Here is a 17,002-nt window from a genome sequence, read left to right on the forward strand (position 1 = left end):
TCATCGCTCACCTGAGCCTCATCATCATTACTGCTGCACTCTACCTGCTCCCCGCGGCTCCAGTTTCTGAAGCAGGTAACACACACCTGCATGACAACAGCAGGCTTACAGCCGGGGAACCGGCTCGCGTTTCTGCCGTACGTCACGCGCGCGCGTGTTTGTGTGTGAGTGTGTGAGAGAGTGTGTGTGTGTGTGTGTGTGTGTGTGAGAGAGAGATAGTGTGTGTGTGTGTGAGAGAGAGAGATAGTGTGTGTGTGTGTGAGAGAGAGAGAGATAGTGTGTGTATGTGAGTGTGTGAGAGAGAGATAGTGTGTGTGTGTGTGTGTGTGTGTGTGAGAGAGAGAGAGAGTGTGTGTGTGAGAGAGAGAGAGAGTGTGTGTGTGAGAGAGAGAGAGAGTGTGTGTGTGAGAGAGAGAGAGAGTGTGTGTGTGAGAGAGAGAGAGAGTGTGTGTGTGAGAGAGAGAGAGAGTGTGTGTGTGAGAGAGAGAGAGAGTGTGTGTGTGAGAGAGAGAGAGAGTGTGTGTGTGAGAGAGAGAGAGAGTGTGTGTGTGAGAGAGAGAGAGAGTGTGTGTGTGAGAGAGAGAGAGAGTGTGTGTGTGAGAGAGAGAGAGAGTGTGTGTGTGAGAGAGAGAGAGAGTGTGTGTGTGAGAGAGAGAGAGAGTGTGTGTGTGAGAGAGAGAGAGAGTGTGTGTGTGAGAGAGAGAGAGAGTGTGTGTGTGAGAGAGAGAGTGTGTGTGTGTGTGTGTGAGACGCCACTGCTTATGTAAGAGTACGGTGAGGATTTTCTCTTCATGCCTCATGTCAGGTCACTTCATTTTAATTGTAATTATTTTCTTCCCCTTCTTCTCTCTTACCTCCGTCCTGGCTGCTGAGCAGGTTGAGGGCGAACAGCATGGCGTTGGAGAAGGTGGTGGCCTCCTCTTTACTGGCGAAGTTGAGTCCGTACACCTGCCGCGCGTCACGCCACTGGTGGAAGGTGGGCGTGGCCTGGTTGTACTTCAGACCCTTCACGATGGAGTAGTTGATGACCACCTGAGGTCAGAGGTCAGAGGTCAGCGTGTGCTCAGGCTCTGCAGTATCACTCTGACTAGTGAAAATTAATGGAGCGATATTTGTGGTGATTTCCAATCAAAAGTGATTATGTACGTAGTGTTTTAATATTAATAATGAGTGTTTATTATTGAGTTTTCTAACAGGATACGAATTAACTAATAGATATCACAGATTACATTAACAATTGCAAACATTCTTTGTATTAACAATTTTTCTGAACTGTTATGTTTAAATATGCAAATGAGGCACTGTCTAATTAAATATGCACTCATTTGCATACACTTCAAGCACATAAATCTGATCATTGGATAAAGTCAGGTTCATAATTCTAGTTTGATTTTGTCGTCATTTTAAAGGTTTTTTCAGAGGGGATTCTGGATTTCTCTTTTTATCACTCCGTAAATCAGAAAATACTCTCAACAAACCGTTAGAATATAGAGAGGAATAAAACTGTAAAGTTTGGTGTTTGTAAAAGAAAAAACTCTTTAAAGATTGAAATCTACAGACGCAAATGGATAAAGTGCAATAAAATAAACACTTAAATGAGTGCTTTGGATGTTTTTCCACTACTCTGAAAGAAGAGACATGATATGAAGAACAATAGAGCGGTGCATGAAAAAACAGTGGTTTTGTGTCTTGCCTTAAAGGAACACTCCACTATTTTTGAAAATAGGCTCATTTTACAACTCCCCTAGAGTTAAATGATCTATGCTAAGCTAAGCTAAAAGTGCTACCGCCAGACCCGGAGATCGGCTGAATGGATTCGAAAACGATAAAACTCATCTGTTTAACTCTAGGGTAGTTGGAAAATGAGCCTATTTTCAAAAATAGTGGAGTGTTCCTTTAATACTGGACTATTTTAATATTTCAAAAGTACACAATATTTGCGTTTTTATTCTATTAGAAACAGAGACATTTTTCAAAATATCTTCTTTTGTGTTCAGATGAGAACAAAACTTGAAATTAATTGATCTGAATAATGACACTATTATCTTCTGTAGTTAATTAGCTTGATTAATTAATCACAGGGCTCGACATTAAGCTTTGACATGTGTTATTGACTTGTCTGAGTAAAAAAGTTACTTGTCCGGGGAAAAAAAGGTGGTTCTTTTTTTTTTTGGCATAAATGTAATTTATTCTGAAGCAATAGTCTCATCAGTGCTCTATCAGGTATTACTTTAATCAGCATATTTGCCTTAAATTGATTGCTGTTACACTTTTTAACTTTATGAAGGGCAATATTTTCCTAACCTGATTAAATGTACGTCACCATTTACGTCAAATTCTTACATTTGATCGATACATTAAGTTAGAATAATAAGACACTATGGTTGTTATTAGTGTTGTCAAAAGACCCGGTATTTCGGTACCAAGTCGGTACTAAAAAAATGAAAATGTTACGGTACCAGGTTTTCTTAAGTACCGGTGGTACCGAGTACCCGGTCAACCCGGTTCTTGATGCGCTAAACGAAAGCTATCCTCTTCCAGTGTTGCCAAGTCCACGGTTTTCCCGCAGAATTGGGCTGCTTTAACTGTTGCCGCGGGTTGTTTTTCATGTCCGCGGGTTGAAAAACGACCCCATTAACGTGATATTTAGCCCCTGGAATGCGAATTTTACCAGATTAGCATGTTTTTGTGTTTTGCTTTGGTACCGAAATTGGTACCGAGAACCGTGGATTTTCACTGGTATCGGTACCGAATACTGAAATATTGGTACCGTGACAACACTAGTTGTTACCATTCAACTGAAATCAGTATCAACACACTCCATCCTTCCACTGCAGAGGAAACACAGAAGCTGCATCGAAAGTGCCGTTTAGATGTAATTACTCAGACTGTTTAATGAAGATAAGAGGTTCCATAAATTCATTTACTCAAAATTGCAAATGCTTAAATAATGTTATTAGATTAATGTTTTACTTTTTTGACATACAAATATGAAATGTTGGAAAAATGCAATGATACTTTTAAATATGAATTCAAACCACCGGTAGGTGGGGGCAAGTCACAGTCTTAAAGGGATAGTTCACCCAAAAATTTAAATTTGATGTTTATCTGCTTACCCCCAGGGCATCCAAGATGTAGGTGACTTTGTTTCTTCAGTAGAACACAAACAAAAATGTTTAACTATGAAACCAAACCACCAGTAGGTGGCGGCAAGTCACGGTCTTAATGAGTGAGTCATTGATTCAACCGATTCGTTCAAACGGCTGATTCATTCAATAAATTAAGCAAGTGACTGTCTTTATGAATGGCTCACTGAATCATTGACTCGTTCAAAAATGCTGAATCATTCAGTAACGAAGTGCTGTTGCGCTTATAGTTTTGATTTCTCCATGAGTCAGGCTGCGCGAGCCTCAACTGACGCGACCTTGATACTGTCAAAACATTATCCGTTATTAGTCACCGTTTACACTGAAACTAATAAAATCAGAATCATTCTCGCCAAAGTTTCGGTGCTGCCTTAGTTATTGTTTGTTATTAAAATTTTAATCAGGTTACTTGTCCGGTCGGGCAAGTAAAATTCTCTTTCACTTGCCCCTTCACAAAATCCACTTGTCCTGGACAAGCGTTAATGTCAAGCCCTGAATCAGTTTCATAACTGATGAATTTTGCATCATCAACACTGTCATTTTGCTGTTTATCACTATGAAGCTGCTTTGAAACAAAAATGCTATAAAATAAATGTGACTTGATGTGAAGTCAGTCTTGAAGGAAGTGATGGTGATTTCTGGTGAATGATCTCGTGTGTTAGTGTGCTATCTGATCGTTATTGTGTGTAGATGAGCAGACGCACCTGCTGGTCCTGCAGTTTGACTCCCACCACGCGGAAGCTGTTGCTGCTCGTGTTGTGGTAGATGTTGATTCGACTGAAGCCCTGCTGACCCGGTTTGATCGGCACCCATTTTTTGCTGGTGTCGTCGTAGACCATGACGGAGGCGCGGGCCTGACAGATGCTCTGCTCGCTGAAACAAACCAAACACACAGCGGGTCAATCGATGCAAACACGCTGCCCTCATTAGAGTCACTTACCCACCCACCGCTCAGATCACCAACCAGCAGCAGACCACACCAACAACCTGCCAACAACCCCCCATCAGCAGCAAACCAGATCAACAATGTCCTGGCAACTACCCTAGCAACCACATAGCAACCGCCAGAACAGTCTAACTACCACATAGCAACACCCAGGACACTGTAACAACTGCATAGCAACCCCAAAACACCATAACAACCGCATAGCAACCCCAGTACACCCTAACAACCGCATAGCAAACCCAGTACACCCTAACAACCGCATAGCAACCCCAGATCACTCTAACAACTGCAGAGCAACACCCAAGACACCCTAGCATCCACATAGCAACCCCCCCAGAACAGCCTAACAACCACATAGCAACACCCAGGACACCCTAACACCTGCATAGCAACCCCAGTACACCCTAACAAACGCATAGCAAACCCAGTACACCCTAACAACCGCATAGCAACCCCAGATCACTCTAACAACTGCAGAGCAACCCCAGATCACTCTAACAACTGCAGAGCAACACCCAAGACACCCTAGCATCCACATAGCAACCCCCCCACAACAGCCTAACAACCACATAGCAACACCCAGGACACCCTAACACCTGCATAGCGACCATAAGAACACCCTAACAGCTGCATAGCAAACCCCAAGACACCCTATTAACCACATAGCAACCCCCAAAACACCATAAAAACTGCATAGCAACCCCAGAACACCCTAACAACTGCATCTCAACCCCCAAGACAGCTTATCAACCACATAGCAACCCCAAAACACCCTAACAACCGCATAGCAACCCCAGGACACCCTAACAACTCCATAGCAACCCCAGAACACCCTATCAATTGCCTAGCAAAGCCCAGGACACCCTAAAAATCGCATAGCAAACCCCTGGACACTCTAACAACCACACAAGAACCCCAGAACACCCTAACAACTGCACAGCAAGCCCCAGAACACCCCAACAACCACTTAGCAACCCCAGTACACCCTAACAAACGCATAGCAACCCCAGTACACCCTAACAACTGCATAGCAACCCCAGATCACCCTAACAACTGCAGAGCAACACCCAAGACACCCTAGCATCCACATAGCAACCCCCCCAGAACAGCCTAACAACCACATAGCAACACCCAGGACACCCTAACACCTGCATAGCGACCATAAGAACACCCTAACAGCTGCATAGCAAACCCCAAGACACCCTATTAACCACATAGCAACCCCCAAAACACCATAAAAACTGCATAGCAAACCCAGAACACCCTAACAACTGCATCTCAACCCCCAAGACAGCTTATCAACCACATAGCAACCCCAAAACACCCTAACAACCGCATAGCAACCCCAGGACACCCTAACAACTCCATAGCAACCCCAGAACACCCTATCAATTGCCTAGCAAAGCCCAGGACACCCTAAAAATCGCATAGCAAACCCCTGGACACTCTAACAACTGCACAAGAACCCCAGAACACCCTAACAACTGCACAGCAAGCCCCAGAACACCCCAACAACCACTTAGCAACCCCAGAACACCCTAACAACCATATAGCAACCCCCAGAACACCACAACAAACACATATCAAATCCTAGGACACCATAACAACCACATAATAACCCCAGGACACCCTATCAACTGCATAGCAACCCCCAGAACACCCCAACAACCTCATAGCAACCCCATAGCACCCTAACAACTTCATAACAACCCCAGGATACCCCATCAACAACATAGCAACACCCTAGAAGACCGCTCACATTTGCTTTGAAACATCTACAGATCGTTTTCCCATAAACTAAAATATGTTGCAGATTTTAGTGATAGAATTCACAAACTCCTGATTTAGTTTGAAACCATAATAGACCATCACTGCTGGAGAAAAACAAGCATTTGTGTAATTGGAATACTGAATCAAAACCTCAGAGTTACTGAAACACAGACCATGTGACAACTTGCCCCGATCTACTACTCTTAAAGGACAGAACATGAGAAAACAGACTGAAGTCATAGAGGGAGAGAGTTTGAGATCAGCACTGAACACGAGGAAAACAAGCCCATCTGTGCAGCACTGCTGAAATTATAAGTTATTGCTGAACACACTCGAGACGCAGTTACTCTGCTCTGAGTACGAGTGTGTCTGTATGCTCTTCCAAACAGTCACTGCTGAAGAATGTTGGTAACCAAACAGTTTTGGGTTCCACAGTATGGACAAAAAATATAATGGGTCAATGGGAACTGAAACTGTTTGGTTAACAACATTCGTCAAAATACCTTCTTTTGTTGCTCCACAGAAGACAGGAAGTCATACATGTTTGCAGTGACGTGAGGGAGAGTGGATGATGACAGGATGATGATTTTGGGTGAATTGAAACAGGTCTGAATGCAGTAAAGAATAAAGACGTCATATTCCGCTCCACTCTGCATCTTTCTGTAAATAACCACAGTCTAATGCAACATACATGAAAAACCCGTCAGCTGATGCAGGACAAGTGCAGCGCTGCTGAAATCAATTCACAAGCTGTGTTCATTCTTCAAGAGGATTTCTGCTGATCAGAGAGAAACGCATGAATAAATGAGACTTTCATGAGAGACGTTAGACTGCAGGTTTAGAGCAGAAACACACACACACACTCTCTCTCTCTCACACACACGGCCTCCTCGGCTCACTGAAATATGAACAAACCTTCTCTGTGACATGAATAAATCAAACGCATCTCCAGCATCAGTGTGCAGCATGTGCATGCGGCTGAAATCTCTCATAATCATCTGACCTCGTGACCTCTCTTGATCACAATGCTCCAGTCAACCAGTCAGGGAGCAGAAACACACACACACACTCTCTCTCTCTCACACACGGCCTCCTCGGCTCACTGAAATATGAATAAACCTTCTCTGTGACATGAATAAATCAAACGCATCTCCAGCATCAGTGTGCAGCATGTGCATGCGGCTGAAATCTCTCATAATCATCTGACCTCGTGACCTCTCTTGATCACAATGCTCCAGTCAACCAGTCAGGGTTTATTTGGTTATTATCATCAACACAGCTTCATCAACAGGGAACGCTCAGGCTAATGTTATGAACAAATGTTCTTCTAGTAACGTTAATAGACTGTTCATTCAGAGCCATCTGGTCCTCAATAATGGTCTTTAACATTGCAGTGGCTCATACAGATGAAGACTGAGGTTTATTTGTGAATGCATCATGCAAAACGTTTATGCATGCAGCCAATGTGCAATAATACGTTTTAGACTCCAATGTTGTCACGTGACAATGCATGTTTAATTCAGTGAGTGCTGTTCACATATCATCTAGAAAGTATGATTATTTTGCATTTTTAATCCAGTTGCATGAAAAATCTGATCACACTGAAAAGAAACACTGTGCTGCAGTGACAGAGTGAGTTGCCCTTTATGACAGAACACTACAGCTGCTGAGAGTGCTGATAGTCATGTGACCTTCACTTCCTGTCAGAATGAGTGAATGCACATAAACATCAAAGTAGAATCACACAGAGAATCACTGCAGTGGCTCCTATAGTTTATTTGTGAATGCATCATTCATCGGGTTTCTGCATGCAGCCAGTGTGCAATAATAAAAGACTCCAGTGTGGTCACATGACCTCATTACGCTGCATGTTTAATTCAGTGAGTGCCCAGTTATCATCTCACAAATATGATTATTTTGTATTCTGTATTGTATTGTGTATACATAATTCTCAATACTACTAACATCACACTAGCTCTATTAATGAGAGCTCATTAGTGTCTGTCTCATTTATTATTATGTCTAAAAATACCTGCTGATTGGACAGACTGGCCCAGTGAACCGTTACCATGACGACAGAGTCTGATGACATCATCACTGCAACCCTGCAGCAAATTACCCACAATCCCCTGGAGAGAGATCAGCCACCACTGTCATCCACACACATTTGACATCTTTGGAGCAGTATCCCCAGTATCCCCAAGCACCTTTTTTGTGAGGTTTAACATGATCATCCCATCCTCAGCTCCAGTAGAGCGTTTATTTTCCTTTGCTGGACTGATCAACCGGCCCCATCGACGATGCCTAAATGCTACACTTTTTGAAAAACTTGTGCTTAAAGGCATCAGTAGCTAAAGAGACCTCTGCAATGTAGTCCACAGGCTACACACACACTCATTCAATACACTCCCTCACACACACACACACACACACACACACTCTTACACTCACAAACACCCATACACACACACTCTTACACTCACTCACACACTCTCACACACACACTCACAAACACTCACAAACACACATACACACACACTCTTACACTCTTACACTCACTCCCTCACTCACACCCACACACACACTCTTACATTCACAAACTCACTCACACACACACTCTTACATTCACAAACTCACTCACACACACACTCTTACATTCACAAACTCACTCACACACACACTCTTACATTCACAAACTCACTCACACACACACTCTTACATTCACAAACTCACTCACACACACACTCTTACATTCACAAACTCACTCACACACACACTCTTACATTCACAAACTCACTCACACACACACTCTTACATTCACAAACTCACTCACACACACACTCTTACATTCACAAACTCACTCACACACACACTCTTACATTCACAAACTCACTCACACACACACTCTTACATTCACAAACTCACTCACACACACACTCTTACATTCACAAACTCACTCACACACACACTCTTACATTCACAAACTCACTCACACACACACTCTTACATTCACAAACTCACTCACACACACACTCTTACATTCACAAACTCACTCACACACACACTCTTACATTCACAAACTCACTCACACACACACTCTTACATTCACAAACTCACTCACACACACACTCTTACATTCACAAACTCACTCACACACACACTCTTACATTCACAAACTCACTCACACACACACTCTTACATTCACAAACTCACTCACACACACACTCTTACATTCACAAACTCACTCACACACACACTCTTACATTCACAAACTCACTCACACACACACTCTTACATTCACAAACTCACTCACACACACACTCTTACATTCACAAACTCACTCACACACACACTCTTACATTCACAAACTCACTCACACACACACTCTTACATTCACAAACTCACTCACACACACACTCTTACATTCACAAACTCACTCACACACACACTCTTACATTCACAAACTCACTCACACACACACTCTTACATTCACAAACTCACTCACACACACACTCTTACATTCACAAACTCACTCACACACACACTCTTACATTCACAAACTCACTCACACACACACTCTTACATTCACAAACTCACTCACACACACACTCTTACATTCACAAACTCACTCACACACACACTCTTACATTCACAAACTCACTCACACACACACTCTTACATTCACAAACTCACTCACACACACACTCTTACATTCACAAACTCACTCACACACACACTCTTACATTCACAAACTCACTCACACACACACTCTTACATTCACAAACTCACTCACACACACACTCTTACATTCACAAACTCACTCACACACACACTCTTACATTCACAAACTCACTCACACACACACTCTTACATTCACAAACTCACTCACACACACACTCTTACATTCACAAACTCACTCACACACACACTCTTACATTCACAAACTCACTCACACACACACTCTTACATTCACAAACTCACTCACACACACACTCTTACATTCACAAACTCACTCACACACACACTCTTACATTCACAAACTCACTCACACACACACTCTTACATTCACAAACTCACTCACACACACACTCTTACATTCACAAACTCACTCACACACACACTCTTACATTCACAAACTCACTCACACACACACTCTTACATTCACAAACTCACTCACACACACACTCTTACATTCACAAACTCACTCACACACACACTCTTACATTCACAAACTCACTCACACACACACTCTTACATTCACAAACTCACTCACACACACACTCTTACATTCACAAACTCACTCACACACACACTCTTACATTCACAAACTCACTCACACACACACTCTTACATTCACAAACTCACTCACACACACACTCTTACATTCACAAACTCACTCACACACACACTCTTACATTCACAAACTCACTCACACACACACTCTTACATTCACAAACTCACTCACACACACACTCTTACATTCACAAACTCACTCACACACACACTCTTACATTCACAAACTCACTCACACACACACTCTTACATTCACAAACTCACTCACACACACACTCTTACATTCACAAACTCACTCACACACACACACTGCTGAAACCCTTCTGAGACGCTCGTCTACAGCCAAAGAACACAGTCCTGACACACACTCACAGAACGAGGAACTGAGTCGACAGAACTATGAGTCTGGCTGTTACATAAGCAGAAAACACAGTTTTGGTTTGGAGCAAAAATCCACAACCACAGAAAGAACTGAGCAGTCTCGGTGAGTCTCAGACGTCTCTCATGCTCTCCGTTCACTGCAGACTGCAGAAACACATCAGGACGACCGGAGTGGAATATTTCACTGGCCTTAATAAAGAACGGCTGAGGAAGACAATCTCATAACACTCCTCATCACTGCAATGCATCATCACCACTTACAATTTACTGTAAATAACAGCAGGAGCGACATCTGAGATCTAATGAGGGAATATTTCAGCAGCTCCTGCAAGATCGGCTCTAATATTGACAGCAGTGATTCGGATTCTACAGCAGAATCTTCTGGAACGAATCAGAGAAACTGATCCAACAGTGAAACCGCATCGCTCGGCTTCAGGGCTTTCTGAGGCCTGTTTTACCGTTTCCTACAGCTGATCGTATAATCGACAGAAGTAACATTCATAACAATTAATATTCAGTTATATTATGGATTTAACTGCACTGCCATCAGATCAGAACGAAACTGAATTGATCTGAATCATGATTCTATTGTCTTCTGCAGAGCTGCTTTACAGCTGAAAGTTGTTTCATAATTGATTAATTTTACAACATTAACACTGATATATTTTCCTGTTTATTATTGAAACAAACTATGGAAGCTTGTTTCCGCCGCAGGATAAAAAAAATTACAATTAAAAAGGTAATTGCAACTTTCTCGCAATTCGGAGATAAAAAAAAAAGTCAGAATTGTGAGACATAAACTCAAAATTGTGAGATATAAACTTATAATTTTGACTTTTTTTCCTTTATTGGCCGGTTGCATAAACTGCTGAGACTAGTCTTAACGTTATGCAACTGGCCGTATATCTCGCAATGCTGGCTTAAGGAATAAAAAATAAAAAGGTAATTGCGACTTTTTATCTCGCAATTCTCTTGCAATTCACACACACACACGCCCTTCATGTTACGTTTAAACGAGTCTTTCGCTCTACATCAAAGGAGACACGGGCTGTGCCGTGGTTGCCATGGCGACCTGGCCAGTGTGTCTATGGGATGCTGAGCAGCCGCACGTCTCCATGGTACCCAGAAGCCTTTGGGATGCAGTACAAAGATTAGCTGTAGCATCACTGCCTGTCACAGTCATCGTGTGTCTCTCTTCTGACTCTATTCACTCTCTTAATTCACTGACCTACATCAGTGAATATCCTGAAATATGTCGAAGCATGGAATGAAACCGTTGATTTTACAGCTTCGTTATTTTTATTCCTCTAAGGATTTTAAAGGAATAGTTCAGCCAAAAATGAAATTGTGCTGAAAATGTGCTCACGCTCAGTTCATCTCAGATTAGGATGAGTTTGTTTCTTCATCAGATCTGGAGAAATTGCATCACTTGCTCACTGCAAGTTAATGGGTGCCGTCAGAATGAGAGTCCAAACAGCTGATAAAAACATCACAAGTAATCCACAGCACTCCAGTCCATCAGTTAACATCTGGAGAAGACAAAAGCTGAAACTAATCCAGCATTAAGACGCTTTTTAACTGACGGCACCCATTCACTGCAGAGGATCCATTGCTGAGCAAGTGATGCAATGCCACATTTCTCCAAATCTGATGAAGAAACAAACATCTCAGAAGGCACATTTTCATTTTTGGCTGAACTATTTCTTTAAGAGGAATCATCTGTGACTGTATGTCAGTGTCCTGAAGCTCTGCAGTCCTAGAGCATCATCTGTCTGTCCTACTGTACATATGGATGAAAATATTTTTATAAGATAGGTGTGCCAAAAGAATAACATTACACTAGACTACAAATATTTTTTGTTAAAGTTTACAAGTAAATACTATTTGAATTTTTCCACTTCAGAATTTCACCTTTAACTGAGTGTTACTTGCATTGCCTTGTCATTTACTGTGAAATTTACTAGCAATTTCTGAGTGAAAGTTGTTTCTACACCAAGCTCACCATCAGCTGGACATTACGCAGGTTCCTCTGCTGAGCAGTGGAGGTCAAATCTGTTTAGATGATTAAAACCACATAACTCCATCCATCCACTAGTTCACACACACACACACACACACACACACACACAAACTGACACACACACACACACACACACACACACACACACACAATCACATACACACACACATCAGCACTAAACTGGTTTCCATGGTAACAGTGCGTCTCCTCCAGGCCTCTGAGATCACCAGAACAAAAGAGGATCCGTCTGAAGCTGTAAATCAGGCTCCATCCGTACGTCCCTCATCTTCCGGTTTCACTGCTCGATTAGGATTCAGCTGCACGTCTCAGAGACGAGGAGGAACGTACCTGATCTTGATGTCGGCGAGCGGCACGCCGGGCTCGCAGTAGATCTGCGGGAAGTAGAAGCGGTGAGACTGGATGTTAATATCCATGATCATATTAGGGGAACAGGTGCTTCTGGAATTCTGCTTCTCCTGTGTGATTCCTCTCTCTCTCTCTCTCTCTCTCTCTCTGCGGCTCTGCTCCCCTCCCCCTCTTCCTCTTCCTCCTCTCTCGCCGCTAACGGTTCATGTGCTGAAAGAGCATCTCAGTCGCCTCATGCAAGTGTGAAGCGTTCACCAGTGCATTTCATGGGTGCTCTTCTTCCAATAAAATGACAGGAAAGCTCTGCAGCAGAGATGAGAGGAATATGAATATGAGTGTTTCTCAGTGAAGCTGCGCTGATGTCATCCTTTGTCCGGGACAGGAGCAGCAGACGAAGCACTGGAGCTCAGCTGAGCGGCGCTCAATGAAATGATGCTGTGTGATGCAGCCTCACAGGCGCGCCATTGGCTGAGAGGATTACGAGGCTCCTCCCACTGCTCTCCAGTGAGTATCCACACGTCAGCCCCTCCCCACTCACACTGATGCTCTCTCTCTCTCTCGCTCTCTCTAGCGGGATTGAAATCATAATTACAATGAAAAGGCTGCAATCTGATTAGGGTTGAATTAAAGGGGAAATGAAGCTGGATCTAAATGGTCTGAAGCACTAACTAGTTTTCGGTTAAACATCGAAACAACATCTAACAGGGGACTGGTTTAGAGAGAGAGAGAGAGATACTGCTGTGCACCAGATGACACACTGACACAATTACAGTAATGGATTGATTTCATAAAACAGCTGACTAGAAATAATACAAAAGAAACAGATTCATGGACAGACTGATACAAAAAAAATATATAACCAGACAGACAGACAGATAGGCTAGATAGATAGATAGATAGATAGACAAATAGACAGACAGACATGCAGACCAGCAGCAGATAAAGAAGCAAAATCACAGTAACTGATCTGAGTTCAGCTTCACCACGGTCAACAGCCAGAGAGGCTCATGGGATTCATCATGAGTGGCACATGTACATTCCAATCACATGCCAGGAAACGCCTCCGATAGGCTGACAGAAGAGCTGACTGACGTCTGTGATGACATCACCGCAGGGGGCGGGGCCTGTCAGATGCGATCACACACACTTCCTGTGATCAGCGTCACCTGACTGAGTGAAGCTGACGATGTTGTTCAGATCAGAGCTGCAGCTGCTGTGACGGTCAGCAGATTATCAGACGCTTTAGATCAGAGAGGCTGAGCTGACACGCACGCACACTCTCACTCACACACACACACACACACAAACCCACACACACGCACGCACACATATAGGCTCAGATCTCTGCCACAACTCTGTGCGAAAGATCATATTTTGAGCGCACAAAAGTGCATTTTGCACGCGCGCGATCTGAGTTTGTGGAGAAAATGTTCGTTTTCACATTGAAAAAAAGTATTTTGAGCACACGAAAATCAATTTTGCATTTAAAATAAGTTTTTGGATGTGTGCAGACCTTCTCCTTTGCGTGTGCAAGGTTTCACTAGCTTGCTCACCTGATGCCCTCAGTGCTCGCTAAATGCCAGCAGCTCGCGTGCTCAACACAACCCACAAGTATTTTACTACACTTCAGAATCAGAATGAGCTTTATTGCCAGGTATGTTTACACGTACGGGGAATTTGTTTTCGTGACAGAAGCTTACACAGTGTAACAGAATGACAGTGACAGAACAAAAAACACAGATAATAAAAAATAAAAATAATTCTTTTGTAGTTAACATGCATCTTTTCTTCTCCACATGTTTCTGACTGACCCTGTTGACCCACTGAGCATTTTGCTGTCCAATGGTTATGCATTAACTTTGCAATTTCTAGTATTGTATTAGTTTTGAATATTTCTCATGGGCATTTAACACTAGAACTACTGGAATTCTATAACTACTAGAATGGCCATAGCGGTCATTCTGACCATTCATACTAGACTGAACTGAATGCCATTTTTGTCATATCATATTTACATTCGAAGCTTCTTTTGAGTTTTTACAATGAAGCTTTGAATGTCTAAAGTTTTCATATTTTATGACGTCATCACCCTAAAAAATACGATATTTTTTGTAATATTTAATTGCGTAAGAGCTACGTAGACCGCTCCGGAATGTTTTGTGTCCGGCAAGCGGGAGAAAAAACGTTTTTCAGCGCAGTGAAAATGTTGTATTTGAAAGTCTAAATGCCAACAAATATGAACTGAAGCAGAATATTTCTGTAGATAAAACATGTTGTGATTTTTGGAAATTATTACATACATAGCCTACATATTTTTTCAATACATTTTTACTTTTGTACTTTACAACACTCTGGAGTTATTGGAAATGTTTGGATCAGATGAATTGGAAACAATTCTATGCAGCCACGACTGGAATCGTGATCCATGAATAAATGGATCTGTTATAATAATAATAATAATAATAATAATAAACATTGTCACTGTCGCTAAAAATAAAAGCCTAATTAGTTTATTTTATAGAGGTTAGAGGCGATAGAGGCTATTTACACTAAGTGCAAATAGATATAGATTCTATTTATAATATGTTAAAATAGCAGGATATTCTGCTAATTACTTGTTGCAAATAGTGGCAAGTATCTGCACCTCAGCATTGTAATACATTATAAAACAGTATGCAATAATAACTTATTGAGTGTAAATTTTAATTTTAATTCAAATTATTAAATGGATGCCACCTTATTGGGACAAAAGCCCTCCCTACACCTAACCCTACCCGATACTTTATTTTCAACTTTTTGATTATTTCCTTCGTTTTTATTAAAAATAAATGCTTTTCTGATGTGATTTGAAATTTGAAAAGGGAGAAAAAAAGTTTGCCAAAAGGCAGATTCGAATCCGGGTCGATCGCGTCAAAAGTGTGACACGCGCTTTATCATCTACGCCACTGAACCTGACGATTAATGACCGTCTTTTGTAATGTTGACTAGCCCAATCACACGCTGGTGGGTGGAGTTAGTGTAAACAGACACTTCAACCGCGGGAAAAAAGTCACAACAGCAGAAATTACACGCCGTCTGTAATGCGAATGGTCAATTTGACCGCTTTGGCCATTCAAGGTAGAAATACTCAAAACTCTTTTGTGTTTTGTAATTTTAATAAAATTACAATGTTATAATAAAATATACACACATTTAGGAAAAGTCAGGGTTTTATAGTTATATGGGTTTTATTTCAACAAAGTTATTACATTTTAAAATTTAAAAACGGTCAAAATTACTGCCTTGGTAGTTCTAGTGTTAAGTGAGAGAACATCTGTGTCCAGATTGGGGGAATTGTAATGTTTAATACTTTTTTATTATGTAAATAATTTTTTGCATTAAAAAAAAGTATAGATTTTTGTTTGTATATGCTGCAAATACAGTTTTTAGAAAGAAAATCGGAATTGTCAAAAATCGGCATCGGCAGGTCACACTTACAAAAAATAATAAAAAATCAGAATCGGCCAAGAAAATTGCAATCGGTGCATCTCTAGAAATAAGAGTACCATGCATATGTATGCGCCTAAACGACAAACTGACTTAGTTCACCAAGGAAATGTGTGATGTTTATATGTTTAGGGCTTGCCACAGAAAGTTGACGCAGCTTTAGTGAGAAAAAAGGGGTCTATTTAATAAACACAGATTTTTGCTTCGGTAACACTTTAGAATAGGGAACACATTCACTATTAACTAAGACTTTTTCTTGAACAAACTCCTTATTTGCTGGTTATTAATAGATAGTAATAGTAAAAGTTGTTAAGCTTAGGTATGGGGAGGATTAAAGGGGTCATATGATGCTGCTAAAAAGAACAGTATTTTGTGTATTTGGTGTAATAAAATGTGTTCATGCGGTTTAAGGTTCAAAAAACACATTATTTTCCACATACTGTACATTATTGTTTCTCCTCTATGCCCCGCCTTTCTGAAACGTGTCGATTTTTACAAAGCTCATCGGTCTGAAAAGTGAGGTGTACGCTGATTGGCCAGCTATCCAGTGCATTGTGATTGGCCGAATACCTCAAGCGTGTGACGGAAATGTTA

The 17,002-nt window shown here is 41.7% G+C and overlaps 1 protein-coding gene across 4 annotated transcripts in view; it reads right to left on the reverse strand.

Moving 5' to 3' along the window:
- LOC107659817 (ena/VASP-like protein) overlaps positions 1 to 17,002 on the reverse strand; it is a 29,117-nt gene that overhangs the window by 8,355 nt on the left and 3,760 nt on the right. Inside the window, exons 1-3 of one of the 4 annotated variants that reach the window (XM_016448860.1) lie at positions 14,476 to 14,509; positions 3,851 to 4,019; positions 855 to 1,032 (exon numbers count right to left, since the gene is read on the reverse strand). In XM_016448860.1, the coding sequence (XP_016304346.1) occupies positions 855 to 1,032; positions 3,851 to 3,985 (313 nt within the window). In that variant the 5' untranslated portion in view covers positions 3,986 to 4,019; positions 14,476 to 14,509. Of the gene's footprint in view, positions 1 to 854; positions 1,033 to 3,850; positions 4,020 to 12,904; positions 13,557 to 14,475; positions 14,510 to 17,002 lie in introns of those variants that run through there. The other 3 variants (XM_016448858.1, XM_016448857.1, XM_016448859.1) reach the window with 3 other exon arrangements.

The sequence above is a fragment of the Sinocyclocheilus anshuiensis genome, unplaced genomic scaffold (genome assembly GCF_001515605.1).
Source record: "Sinocyclocheilus anshuiensis isolate Anshui unplaced genomic scaffold, SAMN03320099.WGS_v1.1 scaffold519, whole genome shotgun sequence".
Lineage (NCBI taxonomy): Eukaryota > Metazoa > Chordata > Actinopteri > Cypriniformes > Cyprinidae > Sinocyclocheilus > Sinocyclocheilus anshuiensis.